The 21,418-nt window shown below is 37.5% G+C and overlaps 1 protein-coding gene across 6 annotated transcripts in view; it reads left to right on the plus strand.

The window, feature by feature from the left end:
- The window catches only part of ADAMTSL3 (ADAMTS like 3), a 185,350-nt gene that overhangs the window by 25,030 nt on the left and 138,902 nt on the right, over positions 1–21,418 (plus strand). For all 6 annotated transcript variants that reach the window (XM_064157735.1, XM_064157734.1, XM_064157733.1 and 3 more), the window contains one exon: positions 5,599–5,718. In XM_064157735.1, the coding sequence (XP_064013805.1) occupies positions 5,599–5,718 (120 nt within the window). The remainder of the gene's footprint in view (positions 1–5,598; positions 5,719–21,418) is intronic.

Genomic DNA, 21,418 nt, shown 5'->3' on the forward strand with positions numbered 1-21,418 from the left:
TTTATACATCTTGGCTATACAAAAGCTCAACTGAGTCTTGCTAGATATTTAGTCATGAGGATTGCTTGCTCTGGAGATATGTGAAGTTCTGAAGTGTTAATGTGACTTTGTTTTTCTGCTAGCACACTTCTTGTGATGAAGCTGGAGTGCTGTGCGCTAACATTTTTGCACTGGAGTTCTTGAAAATCCATTAAACTGAACTGCTACTTAGCTGGTGTATTACTTCCCTGGGGCATAAATCATGTGCTACAGCAGCTTAGGAGACAGATACTTCACTTGAATTAAATCAGAAGGCAGACATTTTGGTATACGATTGGACTTGCCATGCAAATTAATCTGACAAACATGTATTTACAAGTCATTAAGAATGCAGGAAGTTTTCCCCACTTTATCTGCTTTTCCCATCTTTTTCCCTAAACCAGCAATTTTGGAAACTCAAGACCCTGCCCAATTTTCTACTTCCAACAAGAAATAATAAAAAAAGCCACAAAACTATGGGAAGCAAACTGCCTTCACCATGCTGGTCTTTTGAAATGGTATTTCTTTCGAGCAGAATGGTGCAGTTGTGCATTACTACAAAGCTTTAGGTGCCTGGATTTTTATCTTTTGTCTGTTCCTCTCTTTAAAGAGAAGATATTGAGGCAGTTTCAGGATGAGTGTGGTATTTTGTCATCTTTGGCATTTAAAATAGGTAATTTTGAAATTTTAATCTTCTTCCTTGCACAAACCAGTTTGTTCTTGTTATGCTCTTAATTGTAGCAAGCGTGCAGGCCTGGTTAGGGAATGACTGTTTTAAGTCTAGGTAATGCTGGTTTGCATTAAGTGTACCTAAGAGCATAGTGCTTTTTTTTTCTTAATATGGTACTTGATGCCAAGGAGCTCAAATTAAAAATTCTTCTGTACCTGAAAAATGAGTTTTATTTTTAATTATGTTCATTTCTTCAAGACATTCCATTTCTGTTTTCTCATCTTCTTGACTTTCACAACTCAGACTTAGCTGAAAGCTCACTTTCTAAAGCTGCTGCTGTTTATATATAAATATAAAACAATTACTTTCCAGTCTCCTGGTGACTATGATTAAGTGGAATAGTGGCATGTTATTATGAGGTTTGGTTGAACTTTGTCATAGCCTTTGTATCAAATGATCCTAGAGAACTGTAGACTAAACTACAATTTCTAATTTATCTGAAATTGCAATAACAGTTTAAATCCTAGGATGAAATTATTAATCTGTACCTTGGAAGGAATGACCAATGATTAATATTTGTAATTTTTAGTCATAGGGAAACTCACTGTTTTGGTAATTGTTCTGATTGGATAATTAGAAGTCAGTTGGATGACAATATTAATTTGAATCCTGGGTATTAGGAGTAAAAAGGAGCAGTTAGTTTGTATTGTATAGTGGTTTCAGAATGCATCAGCAGGATTCCTTTTGGATCAGCCTGCCCCAGAAAGTGTGCTCAGGCAGCACACCTACTCTTCTTCCATCTCTAAGAGATACTCAGTCTCTAGGATTGACTAGAGCTAGTTTAAAATAAACCTCTTTCCTTCAAATATCCTTTTGTGGGTATTTGGTTCTGCACACAATTTTCATCTGTGGATTCAATCCCACTTGGCCATGCTACTTGCTAATGTCAGCATTGGCTGGGAAGCACTCAGTAATCATCCTTCTTACTTCCAGTAATAAAATAAAATATAAAATCCCCAAATCCAGCAATTTCAACTCTCGGGCAGATGCTTCTAGTCAGAGTAGCATACAGAGCAATGAAATCAGGCAGCAGTAAAAATGACAACATGCAGCTCTTGGTGGAGAGAGGTCTGAAAACCAGAGACTTCCATGTAAGCTATTCATTTTGTCTTCTGCAATTGAAAGTGGAAGGGTAATTTAGTCTTTAAGCACTCAAGTAGGGAGTGATGAGTGAGGAAATAATCACAACCTGAGATGAAAGCTGTGTTCAGAGCATAAGCCTTTGAATAAGAACAGTGCCGTTTTATACTTCCCAGAACCTACATATAGTAGTTCTCCTTGATCCTATAGGTAGCATGACATAGCATGGAAGACCTTGTTTCAGTTTCTGACTGGTAAGTTACATATTCTGATTAACTAATACCTAGGAATATTTTTCAAACACCAATCTGTTTCAGACATCTAAATTTTCTTTGTCAATACAGTAGCACACATTTCCTTGCTACCTGATATATTTGTATCGATGAATTTTATGCAGTGATTATTTTTATATCTGGTTTGACTACATTATCAGCTTCCACTGCCATCATATGCTTAAGAAGACCATAAAGGCTGGCTTAAAATGCCATTCTAAATATTAAGTGTCCTTATAACTTGACATGTTTAACGTTAATAACGTTAAACTGGCCATTAAGCAGATTTAAAATCCTAGAGTGAATTATAATTGTTTTCTGAACCTTGGACTTGCAGTCTTTAGTTTAAAACATGATACAGGGTTTGCTCAGTTGCTCAGAGATGGTCTCAAATATATAATAAATCCACAGAGTGTTGAAATTTGAATGGTATTTAAACAGAAGTGCCCATAGAAATATAAAAGGCTAACAAGGAACATTGGTAGATTCCTCAGTGGGGAATAAAGTGAACTAAATGGAAACAGTAGAGACTTTGTGCTCAGTACAGTGGATGAGTGAAAGTGCATTGGACACATGCAATCTACTTGAAAGTACCTGTATCTAGATGGAAAAGGTTGTTTTGAGGTTTTGATGAGCTGATACAAGAGGGTTCTTTCAGCATTTGAGGCTTTAGTACTTTCTAAAGTGAGCTTCTTGATTTGGGTTGTTTATCAGCTGTAGTTAACTGTCTTCAACATTCTTTTACCATGACAACTCTTAGTGTTTTTTAGATTTTTCATTAAATGTGCTGCTCTTCTGTATTTTGTTTAGCTTTGCTAGTAGGTAGCAGTACCTATTGCTGCATTTAGCAGATTGTTTTCCACTGTAACCTCCTGTGTAACCTTAGAAAATATTAATTTTTTTAACATTGAACATTTTCATGCTAGGAAGCCAGATTTTGCTTGCCTTAATCTAGCAAACATTCTCCTTCTCCAGTGGCTAGCTGCTCATTACCTTTAATATGAGAATTAAATGTGTGGGAGAGAAGCCCTTAGTTTTTCATGTCATATTTGTTATCTCAACATGAAATGTCATTTCTTATATTCAAAGTATAATACTGATGAATATCCAAAGATTTTCTCTTTAAAATGTTTAGCTTAGAAAGATGAGAAGCATACCAAGTTGAGTGCTATATATGCTACTGATAAATTTGTTTATAGGAAATCACCTAACAGTGTGATACATTAATTTAAGTAAAAAGTGGTGGGGTAAATTGGATTCTCTTAATTCCATAAATGAGGCAGATCTTTGAAAACTATTATTATGAATCACTAGCTCTTAACACTATTCTTTTCCAAAGTATTTTACAAATTAAAATTAAACTTCAAGTAGGTCAGTTGGTATAATTGTCTTTTGCACATGGGGAAACTGAAGTGGAAATGTTAAGTACTTTAACTCAGGCCACTCGAGATTTAGAAGGCATATCTCTTGTCCATTACTCCTGTGCTGAAATCATAAGATGACATCACTGTCATATTCCCTCACAGAGAACCTATCGATAGCCCATTGAAACCAGCAGGGAAAAATGCCAGATTATGTCAGCTAGTTTCATGTCTGGGTTGTACTTAACATGTTAAGTTTTGCATCAGCTGCAGCCAGCTTGGATTCAGCATGAAGCATAACTATAGGCCTCTGTTGATTGTTTTATGAGGAAACTATTGTTCTCAAATGCAGATTTGTTTTCTGTAATTTATTATTTAATTTTGTGCAAATAAATCGAGTTGGCTGAAGTGTACAGGAGAAACTGCTGCTATAATAGGCTTTATAGAAATGTCATGATAAAATGTTGTAAACATTAATTACTTTTATCAAGCAGGATGAAAAAAATCCTCTTTAAGATCCTGTTCAGTCTTGCATGATACAATATGACCTTTTACCCTAGTCTAGACATGTCCTTTGCAAGCTCTTTCTAGTTTATACAAAGATTGCTTAATTTAAACCAAGTATGTTAATCTAATGCTGTCACAAGTGATGGGGTTTACAGACTGAGAAGCTGACAGCTTCTGCTTTGCAGAAGAGAATAAGCAAGAGCAACATAAGCTTCTCCAGACCCATATTGTGAATGACATGTCATCTGCCTTTTTGAAGATAAGTTGTGAGCTTCAGAAGGTGAACTTATTGTGATAGAAAAACTGCAGGTCTTGTCTTCCTTTTCGACCACAACCCAATTAAACTTCATGGATTACTTTGAAATCCGTAGCTACCTGGCACTGAGATTACGCACCTCGGTTTGCTACAGTTCTGGTCAACAGTCTATACTGGTCCATGGCAACTGCCAGTTTTCATGTAAAATTGCTATGTATGTGTCAAAATATAAGGAATGGTTTAATTATTTCTTAAGCTGGTTCACTGGGAAATGTCCAGCAGTAAGTTGGTACATTTCAGGCCTTGTGTTCTTGAGATGATTCAACCTTTTGGAAGGTAACTTTCATCTCCTTGCCCTTTCTCCACTTTTCCTCTACCACAACTGGGCCCAATATATTGTATTCAGAAGATGATTGTTCATTTTCTCTAGTATGCAAACCATTTAACTTCTCAGGGTAGTGTTACAACTTAGTAGGAATAAAGACATGAGTCTGCAGCACTCATGTGGTATATTTGAGATGCTTTCGACCGACCATGCAATGACAGGATATGTAAATAGCAAGCATTCAGCATGTCCAGCACATTTCAGATGTGTTATAATTAGTGAACATGCATGGATCACTTAAGCAAAAGCCATTTGTCTAATTAGGGTGTAGGTGTCAGCACAGCTGGAGGTACTGACTGATTTTGACAGTTAACTCCTCCATAGCTTCAAATGAGACCTTCCTCTTCCAGTCTGTGTTCAAATGCTCTTTACCAGTTAGGAATAGCATGCAGAGCTAATACGACCACTGCCTGGTGCTCACTTCAGTCATTCCCTGCTCCCCTTTGATTTCTTCTTTGCAGCAGTATCTTGCTGCAGGGCAGGAAAATAATTTGCTGAATCATGGTTTCATAGGTCTCTACTTTCAAATGGCTGGACTAGATGAGCATTCATGATGTTTACCAAGCTGAGTGATTCTGTGATTCTATGTCTTTGTGTCTTCCTGTAAGAATAAAATATTTAACCAAAAGCCTATTACCTGCAGTAGTCAGCAGTGATCTAGTGAGGTGCATAAGGAAAGTGTAGCATGATCATGCTTTGCCAGTGTGGTTTTCACAGCATCTATTAACAGTGATGGTGTCTGTTCATTTATTAGATGATTCTCTATTGAGGCATTATGTTTGATTTTGGACCTTTGTAAGTATTTCGCATATTCTCATCACAGACCTCTGTAGTGAAGTATCCACCCAAAAATATTGTGCCTGGAAACACTTCTTCCCCCCCCCCCCAAAGTTTGTGTCCAGTATTGGCAATTATACATAGAGGGTTTTTAAAATGTGTTGACTTGTGCTTGTAGTAACTGTAACGTGACCTTTCTGAATCTCTTACAGACAAGAGCAGAACAATCCCAAGGTGCATACTTCTTGCCTGAGTTTGCACTTTCTCCACAGGGGAGCTTTCTTGAGGATACCACCGGGGAACAATTCCTCACTTACCGCTACGATGACCAGGTCAGTATGGCATATACAGAAATGATATTCATGGTACTCTGAGATCTAGATTATTGTGAACCACGTTAAGATACAAAGTGTGCATTATCCTCTGGAGACACATCTGGTTTATAGCAAATTGAATGATAACACAGTATATAAAATACAAATTAAGGTAATTAATTGTAGAAATAATAGATCAAAGCCACTTATGGGAAATAGTATAAAGATGAAAGATGTTTTACTGTTAATAGATGTTTATAGTTCTGTAAAATGTGTAGAATCGGAAGTGGTCATCCTTTCCATGATTTGTTTGACCTATTCTAAATTGTTCTATTTCATACTTAAATCAGTATAAGACAGATCTTGCATTTCCCAGCTTGTGAAAATTCAGCACATTTTATGAGTTCATGAAGTTTTTCAGAAGGGAGGGTTGAGTGAATTCTAAGGCAAAAAAAAAAAAAACACAAAGTGCAATAATGGATGAAGCAGAGTGTTTAGAAAACAACAAATCATGTATTTTAAAGTTAAAGGCCTTTTAATGCTTTCTCCAGACCCACAGAAACATTATATTAAATATGGAATATAGATATAAATGTAAAGAAAGCAACATGAAATAAATGCTGTTAATATTGGCAAAAGATCTGAAGTAGATCTAGGAAATGTGTGGCATGCTGTGGAAACTTACTCATAACACAATGTGTTCCAGAAGTCAATTGAGCTTCACATCAAAACTGTCTGAATTACATTCATAGACTCAGTATGTTTCTTAATGTAAGAGGAGGCAGTTTGTTGGGAAACATTCCCTGTAAAAGGGAGGGAAGAGCCAAATTTGCCCTGAAGTCACAAGGCATATGGGTCTGTCAAGTGACTGACAGCTTTGTTTTGAAGGTGATCTCCTTGTAAGAGCTACTGTGAGAAAAATAGTTTGCTCATCACTACTCTAAAGAGAGAAGAAAATGGATATGTGGTTATTAAAGCTTTAGACTTAGTACCTTATTAATAATGCAAAAGGAAGCAGAAAAAAAAAAAAGATACAATAGAAACCTTGCTGAGCTGCTGTAAATGATTTGAATATAGTTTGTTTGCAATAATTCATACTTTTGCTACCTTAGACCCTTGATTACCCTTGATAACCAAAAAAGAAAAGGTACTTAGATGTCTCCTGGGCCAACCACCTGAAAAGCAGTAATTTAGAGGACAGTAAAATGCAGCTGCAACTCAGGCTGCATTTAATGACAGTAGTTGAGAAGCACTATAAAAGTATTACATTTTGATCACCAGTTTTCATTAAGTGGGGAACATTTTAGAGACAATGATAAATCAAATATAATAGAGGGGTAGTCTGAGTCTTTGAATAGACTGTTTGGACTATGTGAATAGCATAACTGATTAAAAACCATATGAAATACTTTCTTCCCAAAGCCCCCCTCAAATACCAGAATACTATACAGAATCCAATTCCAAGCTCAATTCCATTTGATGGAAAGATTTCTATTAATCCCATTGGGATCTGATCTGGATGTGGTATGTGATCAGCTCCTGTTCTTTCACAGATGTGACTTAGCTTTGAAGCCTGCTCTTCCCAGACAATGAGCAGTATGAAAATAAATTTGCATTCTTGGAACAGAAAATGGTGCTAAAACATCCAAATGTTGAAAATAAAAACTACATTAGTAGCAGTAGTAGTAGTAGTTTCTTTTGGTACAAAATGCAGTCCTTATGTATTATTTCTTTAAAAATATAAACACATTGAATGCAGATGGGAACTGATCTGTATCTCTAGCTTGCCTTCCTGCAAGTAAACCAGGAATTCTTCAGTAAATAGATTGCTTTCCATAACTTTGTAAGACATTCATCATAGGACTGTAGTAATGTACAGTTGTCATTTACTTGTGCTTTTGCTGAAATGTTCACATAAAACTCAATTTTTTTCACATGGTCAAACTGAGTCAGAGAACTTGGCATTTTTCTTGTTTTCTGTTTCATTGTACTCCTTCACTTGACATTTATGCTATAAATGGAATCATGTCTTAAACCAGAGGATGAAAATTCTTCATCAGATAGTTTCTTGAATTTCTCTGAGCTGCTACAGACAGGTTTGATGAGTGGTGGTTGTAATAAGGGTATACAGGTAACAAAAAGAGAGGAATGTATGTACTTCAAAAGGCCATTTTTAATTACCAGCACAGAGCTGGGATCATTACAGAAAGACTACCATGTAACAAAAAAAAAATGCAGTGGCATTGTCTCACACACTTTGAATTCAATTTTTACAATGCATTTTCTTGCTGTGAAGAGGTGCTGGCTTGTGGGAAATAAATTCCTTCCTTTTTCCTGAACATCAGAATTTTCCTGCAGGTATCCCTACAGAGTCCTGGCATTCCTGTACATCCTAAGTTGCATTAATTCAGTTGAGAATTGGAAAAGTGAAGTAATCTTGTGCCTTCAAAATAAGAGATCACATATCTCAGAGACGTTCCTGTGACTGTGGCATTAGGGTGGTGGAACAGGGTTGATCACAACCTCACTTCTTTTGCTTAGAAAACAAGATGTTGAGACCCTTGCTGGAAAAGTGATCCTTATGTATCTTCCCAAGAGTGCCCTTCCCCCACTGCACTGTTCCTCATATCCATGCTGATAAAATTTCCCATTTACTGGGATAGAGACGTATTATTCTTAAGCATTATCATCATCATCGTCATGATCCAAGATTAGTTTCCTTGCATCCTCCAAAGCAGAGGAATGTTTCAAAGGGGTTTTCTTTGGCTGTTTTGTGTGCTGGTTTTCTTTGGCTGTTTTGTGTGCTATTTTTCAAGCAGGGAGCCAGTTTAATCACAATCATTCATTCCTTTGTTAGAAAGTAATCTCAGTAAAATAGAACTAGCTGTTACTTAACTATTCACAAGTATTTGCTATCTGAAAAGACAAGCTTATGGTTTGAAATGGAAGATGAGTAAATATTAATGGGAACACACTGTACTGTTCTAGCCCAGTAAAACTACATATGGATTCATGTTGTACATGCAAGATAGTACATTTTGTTCTGGTTTAATCTGGCAGGACTGTGTTCTCATTTTTCTACAGGATTGCACTAACCCCTTTGCATATTCAGTTGCTATGTGCATACTTAAGAATTACATGCAGACGAAACTCTCTGGCTAGATGTTTTCAGAAATTAATCAATACCTTTTTTACTTCCTCTATGACTATAGAAGAAACTTACTTTTATATACTGCCACCTTTATTCACTGAGGTGGCATCTGGGTGGAATGGCACATTACAGTTTTGACACATTTATTGCTTTACCTTCACGGAAAAAGAAGAACAGGGGTTCAAAGAAAACACTTTTGAAGACTCCCAAAGAACAGAAATGCAGAAATGTTTACACTGCATGTTTTCTTATAGCTCCTGCATTGTTCAACAAGCTGTGTCTTGCATCAGTGTGTTGCATACTGCATTTCTAAAATTCTACTGAGTCAGTGTAATTCAAATCCAACTTAGTACCAAATAGATTTTGATGTGTAGCCAAAGACTTCATTTGCCATTAGAAATATGAGAGAAAAAAAAAATGCCCTCTCCTATCATTCTTGAAAGAGTTTTGAAATAAATATTGAAGTAAAAGCCCTTCCCCCAACTTTGAGATGTAAGCTGAACCTTGCCGTAAGGAATAGTTTCCTAGTTTTCTTTCTGATTTCTTTTGGCTTTTCACCTTTTAATCTACTATGAAGAATTTTTCCTTCTGTAGAATACTAGTAGTACTGGAAAGCTTTCATGCAGAAATAAAATGTACTTGTTTTCTGACACTTAAGGTATTGCTTCCAAGTATTAAAACCATTCCATATGACAGACCACCAACAAGGACAGCAGAGAAAACTTTGCTGGGCTGAATATGTTTGAAGTGCCTTCCCACTTTGATTGGGTCTCTGAAGAAGACTTGGAGGGGGAGGAAGAAAATTTATAAAAAGTTATCTTCTTTTAAGTGAGAAAAGTTTGCTTGACCAATTAGCTTCCTGGCTGACCTTGCTCCTACTAAATTTGATGGTTTAAACTTGTAGCAAGGATGCCCTGATTCTGGAATTAGACATATGGCCCTAAGTAATACAATCTTGGCACAGCAGTGTGGTGTTTCTAAACAAATCTTAGGAAAAAAAAATCCAGCCAGGAAGAGTGGTAGATATGGGCATCTTAAAACTACCTAGAAAGGAATTAAAATAGTGAAAATCTGCACTTTTAGGCTTGAGCTCTTCGAGGTAAGGTAGAAATCAGTCAGTCTGTTTTCAACTGGATATCCAACTTGTTATAAACAGGCTGAGGCTGTTAATGTTTTGGACAGCTAGCCTTTGCATTTGCTAGAAAAGTCTGCTGTAAAGTGAATGCCAAAAGTAAATATTCTTGTATATGCCTTGTCCTCTATGAAGAGGAATATTCTGGCCTGGTTTCTGCTTTTTTGGGGGGTGAAAGAAGCATAGTATCTAAAGTTGTTAATTAACAAACAAATAAAACCAAGACATAAAAAAGGCAGTGGAAGTCAGGATCTGGATATTTTGAAAGTGAATGCAGAAATAATCTGATAGACACTGTTATTTTACCTTTTTAGTTCTAGTCAAGCAGCAAGGAATCTTTGTGTTTAGTTGTCTTATGGATCCAGATGGGCTGACAACCATTTCCCCCCCAGTTTCTCTCACCTGCTTTCTCTATGTATTGATAATTACTATCTTTCCAGCTCTGCCTCTGGAACTGTATGTCGCAGCCTGGTTTTGACTATCAGCTGCTTGCTGCCTTCTGGTCCTAGTCTGAGTCTTTCCTCTCCCTGCCCTTTGACAGCTAGTTTATGTATAAATCACCAGTGAAATGGAGCTAGAAATTTTTGGGCTTGGAGATGAGTCATGTAAGGGACAAACTTATTTCAAATTAACACATCAGTAAAGACAAGCTCTAATCTTGAGAAGGGAGTAAGATTTGTAGTTAGCAGCACACTTGCTACCCAAGTACATAAAGCTCCAGCACTTTCCTTTTGAGAAGGAGCCAGAAACTTGTGTTATACTGTGACTTTTTTTATGCCCTGAAGGAACACTGAGAATTATTAAAAAGAGTTAACATCTTGGATCTCAATGTCAAGCTCTTAATTGAAAGATACTTTTTGGAATGAGGCAAGTTGTTTTGACATGGGTATAGACTATTTCAGGTGTTTTTCTACAATGCAAACCTTCCACCACCAAACACTGTGGTTTCATTTGTGTATTCTGAGAGTGAGCTGATAGAATTTTGGCTAAACACCAGAGGGTAACTGCTAAAACTTGGCTACTTGAATTTTAGCATTACATTTGAAATATTCCTCTTCAGTTGAGTAAGGAACTGACCTTGCAGTCTCCTTACTCAGGCAGTGTGCTGATACTAGAATAACACAAATTCCTCTGACTTGAATCCTGCAAGTAGTACCATTCTCTTGGCTGAGACATCTTTGGTAAGTAACAAATTATGAGGTCAGGTTTGTGGTACTCCATAATAATACTACAGATGTTAATAAGGAGTTTTAAATCATGTTCAAAGAGTTCAGAGCCACGTGTTTGTTAAGACTATGTGAGAACAAAATGTACCATTTTGTGAGTTAATGGAAAATTAACTGACAATATTAGACGCTCCTTTGTTTTTAGTTCTTTTGTCTGCTTTTTGATACCTTTATTTTTTGTTTATAGTTTTAGTTTGGACTTCTCTAGGTTGTTGGTTCAGGATTTTTTTTTTTTTGAGGGAGTTGTGGATTTTTTTTTCCTAATACTATTACATGGATAGGGAAATTAGCTCTGCAATCAAGTGAAATATGTTTCTCATTTCGAGTGGGAAGGAGGGGAAGGAGGCAGGGATTAAGAGCAAATGAAAACCATTTACATTTTCAGGCAAAACTACTCTTACAGAGACTGGTACTGCACAAGTCAGGCATGATCCTATTCAAACAACACTTTTGTTTAGGCTAATGGGTTGCTGGAAGTGTGTGACTAGCATATGTAGAAGTAATTGTATCATTAGCGATATATTCCTGTGCATGATAGATTGCTTAGTGAAGTGAAAAATGCTTTTGTTTATTGGCAAACTGAATAGGGAACTGGAACTTTTTAAAGCACCAGCTAACTTTTTAAGATCAGGGTTGTTCTGTTTATAGAAAATAGTGGGAGTTTGAGGTTGGTCTGCATTGAAAGAAAAAAAAAAAGTATTGAGATGGCTTTTCAAAATAATGTCTGTGCCATGCACATTTTCCATAAAGTACTGATTTTTTTAAAACCTCTTGTTCAGTATTTCATATTCTGAGATTTTCAGTTTAAAATCTTCTTAAATACATTTTTTTCTTCCTAGCAATGGTCTCATCCCTCTGGGAGCAGGCAAAAGGATGTATACCAGGGGCAAATTCTTTTTAACTCAGTTCTGCTACATTGCACTAGTAACGAGAGACCTGATGGAATGACTTAACAATATACACACTAGACATTATCCTGACATGCTTTACAGGAGGCCGGTGATTATATTCTGAGAGATTAATACAATGTAATGTGAATTTACCACTGACCTCATGCCCTCAGTGAACCCCAGGCACTTGGTACATGTACTTATCCAAGAATTTTGACATTGATAAAGGCTTAGCTTCAAATGTCTAAATTTAGACTGAACAGACTGGAGGTAGCAGAAATGATCCCATGCTTACACAGCCCCTGACGCACCACTGCTATCCTCTATCGATAAGAGTTCATTGAGATAGAGTAGAGAAGTGCTTCTAAATCAAAAATACTTATTTCAGGAAACACTGTGCTTGGAACTGGAAAACCATTCTTCAGATTGTAGGAAGAGAGCATGTTTTAGGCTGATAAAGCACAATGGTGAATTAATTTGCTTACACAATGCAAATAAATTGTAAAGCTACTTTTTTTTTTCATCAGTCTCAGACAAACCAGAACAGATTGTATTTTAGTTTTTCAGGTTAATTTATTGAACTCCTCAAGCTGTCCAGAACTTTTATTAATTTTTGCACAAGTGAGAAGATAAAATTGGTGTCTTACTCAACTTTTCATGAAGAACGAATGTAATTAATTTGATTATTTTGTTTTCTTCTGTGCTGCTTCTGTCACAAATAACATTTAAAAGAATCAATGAGAGTTTATAGTGGCTTCTCTCTCAACATGGAAAGCACAAAGTAAAAGAAATTTCAGTTTATACTGGCTTTGAAATAATACTAAGTAAGATACTTCCTTGATAAAAGAAATCCTTCTAGGTAAGGGTTTTCTGATGCAATTCTGTTGTTTTGCAAGGTGCATTGGTTTAAGCTGACTGGCCCCATGAGGAGGCATGGGGCTACCTCCTTCTCCCAGTGGTACAGAGCAAGCTGGATCGTGTACTCCACACCATACTGACATCATGCACACTCTGACAGGAAAGGGGTTGGCCGTAATTTATAGGACTTGTAATACATTCTGTAGCTTTTGAAGTGTTTTTTTTTATGGTTTTCCCCAGTTTCCAGGCTCTGGTTTGTCCCTTTTCTGTTTCAGTTTGCAAATGGCAGCAGTGCATTTTTTTGTGATGCACAGTGGAACCTTTTCTCTTTTATTTATCTTTTTTCCCCTTTGTGTAATCTGATATCCCTGCAATAGAGTAGCAAATTGTCTTTATCTCAACTGACATTTTGGCTTTAATTTTTCCCCTGACTCCTTTCCTTCTCGCTTGCCCAGAGGGGAGGGGGGAAACAAGAAAAGCCCTCTGTTGCAACCAGATTGTGGTGACTCAGCTGCCAGCCAAGTTAAAACCAGGACACAGGGCAGAGGGTAATTTACATGAAATCTACATTGTAGAGCATATAGGTAACAACCCTCACATCCTTGACAGTCATCCTTTCAGGCCTGTCTGTCATGGAAAACAGATTTATAGTAAGGTTGGACATTACTGGAGCTAGAGCTGAACCTACATTTCTTCCAGTTTGTGTGCCCCTAGTTTGGAAGATGCAGTGGAAAAGGGTTTTTTAGAAATCTGTGTATCTTGGCTTTGTTTCTAGAAATAGTTAAAATAGTGCTTGATATCATTAGCACCCACATGATAAACCAGCCTTGGGACAGCTAAAGAGCAATCTCTTCATCACTTCAGTTATTTCACTTCACACTGTTTCAAAATAACTGTCAGCACTGCCAGTAAATTTAATTTGTTTTTACTGACTATTAGGCTTTGAAAGCTATTTGCTCACTTGGAAGAAAATTGAATGCATTAATTACCAATTCTGGCCACAAGAGCAAAAAATGGTAGATACAGGTTCTTGAGAGGATCAGTGCTGACAACTGTATTTATTATTTTCAGAGCTTAGGAAGTGCTACAGGTTGATACTGTAAGATCTGAAGCATTTTAGTGCTTCTAACATGAAACAAACTGTACCATGTTTCACAAAACACATTAATAATGTGCCATTGATATAATGACAAAATAAGGAGACTGTCTCTTCTACTTCCCAGGTTTCAGCAACTGTCTTTTCTGATATCTAATTCAATAAAAGTGTGTTTATGTGATGTTGTCAAGTGATCCAGCTGCCACATAGCTAGGAAGGGCAGGAGCTCTTCTTACTGACTGGATGCTAAATCTTTCTGCTGTTTCATAAACAACTGTCTCAGTTTGCAAAAGGAAGTTAGGCCCTTGTTATTTGGTTATGTTAAGAAACTGATAAGGTAATGATTGATGAACAGGAAGGTCAAGCATCTCTGAAGAGAGGAAAATGCTGTTGCTCGCTGGTTTTGTTACACAAAGCAGAACTGATTTGCAGGGCAGGTCATAGGATGGGCAAGAATGATTGAGCTTCAGGATCAGAACAAGGCTAAACAGAACAAATAATACAAGAACTAACCTCTTCAGAATCACTTGGACTTTCAAGAATAGGATTACATGCAGATTTTGGAGTGATAGAAGTAGCTGTAATATCCAATTAAGCATCCTGGTGCAGCGTTCCAAGTGTCAGGCTGCAATTTGTGGCCTCCCGCCACTACTGTTGGTGAACCTAGGCTTGGAGGCTTATCAGCATGTGATGTAAGAGTACCGAGTATGGCCATGATTTTCAGTAACAGAACTGAGAGAGTGTTTTGTGTTAAAGAACACTTTGGGTTCAACTTTCAGCATGCAGGGTATATGAATGTCAAGAGATGTTTTTGCATGACTGAAACTGTAGAGAGAAATAAATGCATGTGATTTGAGGTAATAAATGAAGGTGCTCAATGCTTTAGATGTGTGTTCAGTGTGGTCTTTGGTGAAGAGTAATGCTGTGTTTGAACAGTAGCCTTCAGTACTTTTAATGCACTTGACAGAAATTGTATATTCCACATTTTGTGTAATGATTGTCAAATCAAATGTTCCTTTTCATTCTCTGGTGTGTTGCATCTCCCACACACACGTCCTTATAGACAGGCAGCTGTTAAGCTGACTCTTGTTCTAGAAGTAGCAGTCAGACCTCTGTGAACTGGAAACAGTCTGGACTTTTTTTAATGTTCTTGAGATTCTCTCTAATACTTTGAGACTTGACCTCTTGACGCTTGAGCCTGTGTAATCTCTCTTCATAAAAAATATCTGAGTGCTAGCAAAATTTATTTTTTTTATTAGCATGCTATAAGATGAAATATTTTAGTGCTTTAATGGCATGAACCTTTCTTCAGTAATGTTTTTTATATTACATAGGAGAAAAAAGACTTGAAAAAAACACCAAACCTTTAGCTGATTTGCAGGTCCATGATGCAGAGCAGAGTATTAGCACATGGGTGAGACAAATTAGCAGCACCATGCTGCTGTATGATATGGGTTGTTTTTGTAGTTTAAAAAATAACCCTTTGGAAATGGTCACAATTGTAAATACAAGATGATATGTTCTCCTTTACCTGATTATTTAGGCTTTGGTCCAAAAATCATAGTAATTTCAATAGACTTTGGATCTGGCATTAATTTTTTAATGGAAAAAACATTTGTCATTGATTTCAGGCACACTGGATTCAGGTACCTGAGAAGAAACGCTGTAGAGTGTTAGGCATTACTGAAAAAATAGAATAGATGCTACAAAGCACAAGCATCATTACATCCTCAGTATTCTACAGAGATACAAGTTCAGCAGCTTTTTCAATTCTGATGTCAAAAGTATGAGTGTAGACTTGTTATAAACTTTGTTAATTGGTACCAACTGCTAGTAGATTTGGTAAGGATCACAGAATTCTCTGTGGTTTATACAAGCAAACCTATTCACACAGCATGAATGCCGAAGTGAATTCTGTTTCTTAAATATTTGATCTATTTGATTAATGGTGTTGTACTTGCACCAAAACATAGCCAGGATGTGGGTTGCTGCTCCATTCTCATGCTCCATCTCTATTAAAGGTATGCACTTTTGCTTTGGTGTGCAGTGTGAAAGTCAGCATTCTTTCTTTGTCTAAATGTTCTGGGTTTACATGGTATAAATCTGAAGAAACAAGCTGTGCTCTTTCAGACAGCTCATATAATGCCTCATGACATCAATATAACATATGGCAAAGCATCTCTTTCTGTTATCTCATTTGAAAAAAAAAACCAACTTGCAGTGCCTCAGTTTTACTTGAACAAAGTGTGGTGCATGGGCTTGAATGCTTTTTTGACATTACTAATAGGTGACGTAAAATACATTCAAGTATCGGACTATAAGCCATGAAATGTTACCACCTTTGAGTGCTGGCTTCAGTGGTAACTGCTTGCATTAGGGTGGTACTCTAATGTATGAATTGGAATTGTATCCTGAGTATCTTATTTAAGTAACAGGGCTAAGTTTTAGTTTCCCTGCTCTTTTTATTCCATTTGAAAAAGATTCTGTTCCTTTTGCAAATATTTTTATACTTAACAATGAACTTGCCAGTTAGTGTTCATTCTTCCCCTGCTCCTTCAATACTGAGGCTATAAGATAGTCTGTTTTTCTCATATTTTAAGCTCTGCATTCTAGTAAATGTGAGGCAAAGAAAAGGAGAATGAAAATATTTTTAAATGAATTGTCCTTTTTCTGTGCAGTTGAGCAACTTCCTTTTAACAAAGACCAAAAGAATTAATTTCAAAAATAATGTCTTTAGAGTCTCAAAAGCAATTGTTATCCTAAGATAAAATTCTAATTGAACTGATCTCCTGTACTTTGCTGCATGAGAGACCAAGATCCTGCATAGTGAAGGGAGGTTTTGCTGGCAGCACCATAAAGGCTTTCTGAGAATTGGTTCCACATATGTTTGTTAATATTTTGGTGAGTGCAGACAGAAAATTTGGAACACTGTCTAGACCAGATAGGATAGATGACCTCTCTTGCACAGACCTTACAGTCTAGGGCCCAAACACTTACACACGTGCATAACTTAATTCTTGTGAGGACTCCCATCTACGTCAGCGAACTACCTACATAAGTAAAGATGCACATGTGCAAATGTGTTGGCAGGATCAGGGCCTCCTTTCCAGTCCCATTCTTTGAAATTCCATGCCTAAACTCCTGAAAGACCCCAGAGATACAGCACCTCTTGGGGAGATCTGAACATCTCCTGTTCATATTGCAGTGAGTGAAAGTTGAAATAATTTGCGTAATACAATGGGGCCAAGAGGTCTTTCTCTTTCATAGCTCAGACGTGTACTGATTTAATAACTCCCATTACTCCAACATTGTCATAAAGCTTACTCTGACTTGCAGTCAGTTGGGTTTACACTGTAAGCATTACTTTTTTCTTAAATGAGAGACTTTAAGCCAGTGCTGCAGATTGACGGCATCAGAAGATTTTTCCAACATAATGAAAAAGTCCAAATGAGTGCATAATATTTTCAAAGAACAGGAGGCTGGCCTGTTGTCAGAAAAATAGTGCATGAATTACTTTGCTACCTTGTGATTTAATTTAAAATTAACTTATGGTTTGTTGACAACTTTCATATTTCATAGAATAGGTGCAGGGTGCAAGTTTTCTGTATTTCCTACCATGAAGAAAAAAACCCATTAACTCTGACATCTGTTTTTAGCACTTTCCTTCATATTTTTGGATGAATGCCTGGCAAACACTGGAAAGTGACTAAGAGATCAACCAAAGATGGCCTAAGGGCCTGTTCCCAGCTGGTACGACATCTGGAATGTTATATATAGTGGATAAATTCAGAGTTGTAGTTTAATAAGATTGGTATTCAAGCATTCGGCCTACAGCAAAGGAAAGGACAGTGAAGCTGACAGCATGCACAGTGCATAATATGTCAAGGTGTCTGAAATATAATTTGCTGGGTTTTCACTTTCATTTTGGCAGATTCTTTATGCTTATGTATAAACTTTCATCTACTATTGTTTTGAACCCTTGCAAAATAAAAGGTGAGGTCATTTTGGTATTATATCCAGAATCTTATCTTTTTACTAAGCTTAGAGTATGTCTGGGTTTCTTTCTTTTTTCTTAGGGGGGAAAAAGTTCTAAAGACATATTTTTATGAGCTGACTAGAAATAACTTAAGCTGCTACCTTTGCAAATTTTAAGTATATGCAGTATTTTACAGTAAAGATTTTACAGAATCATAAACTGTTCAGGAATCTGGACTTGTGCTATATGGGCCCATACTTGAAAGATTTATGTCTCAGAAGGCTTTTTTTCCCCCCTTCTATTAGGGCGTGGTTAATCTTCTGATTGTCTAATCTCCAAACCATAAATAAATGTGTTACAGGCAAACCTTAGAGAGCTGCAGGCAGGGATCAGTGGAGAGCTACTTGCATCTCAGAATGTGGTAGTGCTAGGTCCAAAAAACGGAGTTGAAGGTGATTTTTTTGCAGCTCTGTAGCTACACTAATCAGGTAGGACACTTTCAAGTCATTCTGCCATTGCGTTGCCTTCTGGCATCCCAATATAAGGTGAGCATTGCCTGTATTTCGCATTGCAGCCCAGAACAGGACACGCAGTCTGTGTATCTAGTCCTGCCGTGGGCAAACCAGTTAATGTGGTTCAGCTGCAAGGCTGCAGCTGGGAGAGAGTTTGTTGAAGCATCTCTGTGTCTGGTTGTGCATTTCTGCAAGTGATACCTTTCTATTTTGCAGCGCTATGGTCTCTCTTTGATCTGCATCTTTTCAGTAGGGTGCTGGAGCAGGGAGGAGTCTGTGAAACTTTGCTTTTAATATGAAAATCACAGGACTGTAGCAGGGAAGTGTGAAGTGGAGTAGGGTATTAGGGTGTGAAATGTGGCAGGGTTGTAATTGATGGAGAGGGCTACAAAGGTCTTAATCCTCTCTTGTCTTAAAAAGGACTTGCTTGACAAATCCTCAGCACATTGTTGTTAATTTCTATATTATTTATTACTATACAAGGTCTTGTAGGTGAGGACAAAGTATTTAAATATGATTTGACTGGAGAATAGAAGGAGATGGACCTAGAGTCTGAGAACAGATGACTTTCACAGATTCAGTTTGGTGGTGGTGTAGATTTGGAAGGTGGGAAGGCTAGATCTGAAATGACTGCAGCTGACAAGGAGAAAGCTGCTTTGTCTACAGGGTAGTGTCACTAATTGCTGTCTAGCTGGTGAGGATGCCAACAAAATCTTACTATAAACTTGTTCGTATGGTGGAGGTATATATTCATAGAATCATAGAATCAGCCAGGTTGGAAGAGACCTCCAACATCATCCAGTCCAACCTAGCACCCAGCCCTATCCAGTCAGCTAGCCCATGGCACTAAGTGCCTCATCCAGTCTTTTCTTGAACAGTTGCTGGTATTGCAACTGAAGCTTGCAAGGCTGAGATCATACAGAACAGGAACAGTGTAGGGTGCTCATTCCATCATAATAGAAGCAAGATAGAAATGCTTGGTCATTATATGTAGGAAAGCAGAAAGGGGAAAAAACCAAAATGATTACCTTGTGAATCTCATTCACTGTCTCCTTGCCTGTTGCTGTTGTATTTGTGACAGGCAAAACCAGCAATACAGGGATATGTGGATGTCAAAGTAGCTGAAGCTGTTTATTGCTGTAGCAGCAGTCTTATTATATGCCACTCTACAAGTTGTGGAATACAATGATTGGATAAAACACTGATTTTAACATTCTTACTAGATAACAGTGAAGTGTTGGGTATCTTGGCACAGACTACTTTCAGTTTATTGTTCTAAATTTACTGTGCTTCTCTACAAACATTACACTAGGCAAGCATACCAGTTTACTATGTTTCTAATCTTAATCTTCCTGCATCAAGGGTACACAGGGATGCGCTCTAGCTCACTCCCTTCCTCTGTTCCCACACTTGCCCTTTCTTGTGCTCAGCCAAATTTACACTGCCTCAGTGAGTCTCATTTGATATCTACTGCTTTCGGTACTTTCAGACTGAAAATGGAGGATATACTTGCTTTTTGTTTGGAATTTAATAATTATTTCATAGAATTGTTTGGGTAGGAAATTACCTTTAAAAGTCATCTAGGCCAAACTCCCCTGCAGTAAGCAGGGACATCCTCAACTAGATCAGGTTGCCCAGAGCCCGGTCGAGCCTTACCTTGAATACTCCAGGGATGGGCTTCAACTACCTTCCTGGGCAACCTGTTCCAGTGCTCCACCACCTTCATGCTAAAGAACTTGTTCCTAACATCCAATCTAAATCTACTCTTCTCTAGTTTGAAACCACTGATCCTTGTCCTATCTCTGCAGGTCTGGTGCAAACAGTCTCTCTTCATCATTTTTGCAGGCCTCCTTCAGGTACGGGAAGGTGACAATTAGGCCTCTCCAGATCATTCTCTGCTCCAGGCTGAACCCCTGCTACCTCAGCCTGTCTTCATAGCAGAGGTGTTCTAACCCCCTGATCATTTTCATGATTCTTCTCTGGACCATCTCCGTCAGGTCCATGTTATTCCTGTATTGAGGGCTCCAGAGCTGGACACAGTACTCCAGGTGGGGTCTCACCACAGCAAAGTGCCAGAATCACCTCTCTTAATTTTCTGGCCATGGTTCTTTTGATGCAGCCCAGGATCTGATTTGCCTTCTGGCCTGCAAGCACGTACCATCTGCTCCTATCTAGATGTACATTTTCTAAAGAAACCTATGATTATGATCAACACTTCCGTTAAAGACCAATTTTGTGTAACATTTTATAGCATATTTTATACTGGGCATGAAATTAGTGCTAGGAATAGAAGGATTTATTCTTCCATACAAACCTCCCTATGTAGCTTGTTTGGTAGACAGCTTACAATGCAATCTGAATATAATTCAAGATCTAAACAGTTTGTCCCTACGATGACAGCCAGTGCTTATGTACATGCCTTTGTATTCATTGCACAGACTTCTGTATATGCTGTTATTCTGAAGTGAAAACACATTCTTGATTATGAAGGAATATGTTTGTGGTTTGTTTTTTGGTTGGTTTTGTTTTTTAAGAAACTGCTACTAGAAATTATGTAAAGCACTCTCTAGATGCCATTTTGCCAGATCACATGTGCTCTTGTCTTTAAGAGTGTATTTGTTATAATCCAAGAAGGCAGCAAGACTCAGTAGAGCTTCAATGCAGTCACATCAGGGGGGCTCTGATAAGAATTTCATATAGGGCTTTGAAAGAACTTTACATGAAATCACAGCTCTGATAGCAGGAATTTTTAACAAGTCTATCAAAACAAGGGTGTTACCAAGTGGCTAGGGAATAACTAATGTATTACTGAAATGTATAGAAGGGAAAGAGCCAGGAAACTCTGAGTGTGTCTGTCTGATCCTAAGTGTATAAGGC

The sequence above is a fragment of the Pogoniulus pusillus genome, chromosome 17, assembly GCF_015220805.1.
Source record: "Pogoniulus pusillus isolate bPogPus1 chromosome 17, bPogPus1.pri, whole genome shotgun sequence".
Taxonomy (NCBI): domain Eukaryota; kingdom Metazoa; phylum Chordata; class Aves; order Piciformes; family Lybiidae; genus Pogoniulus; species Pogoniulus pusillus.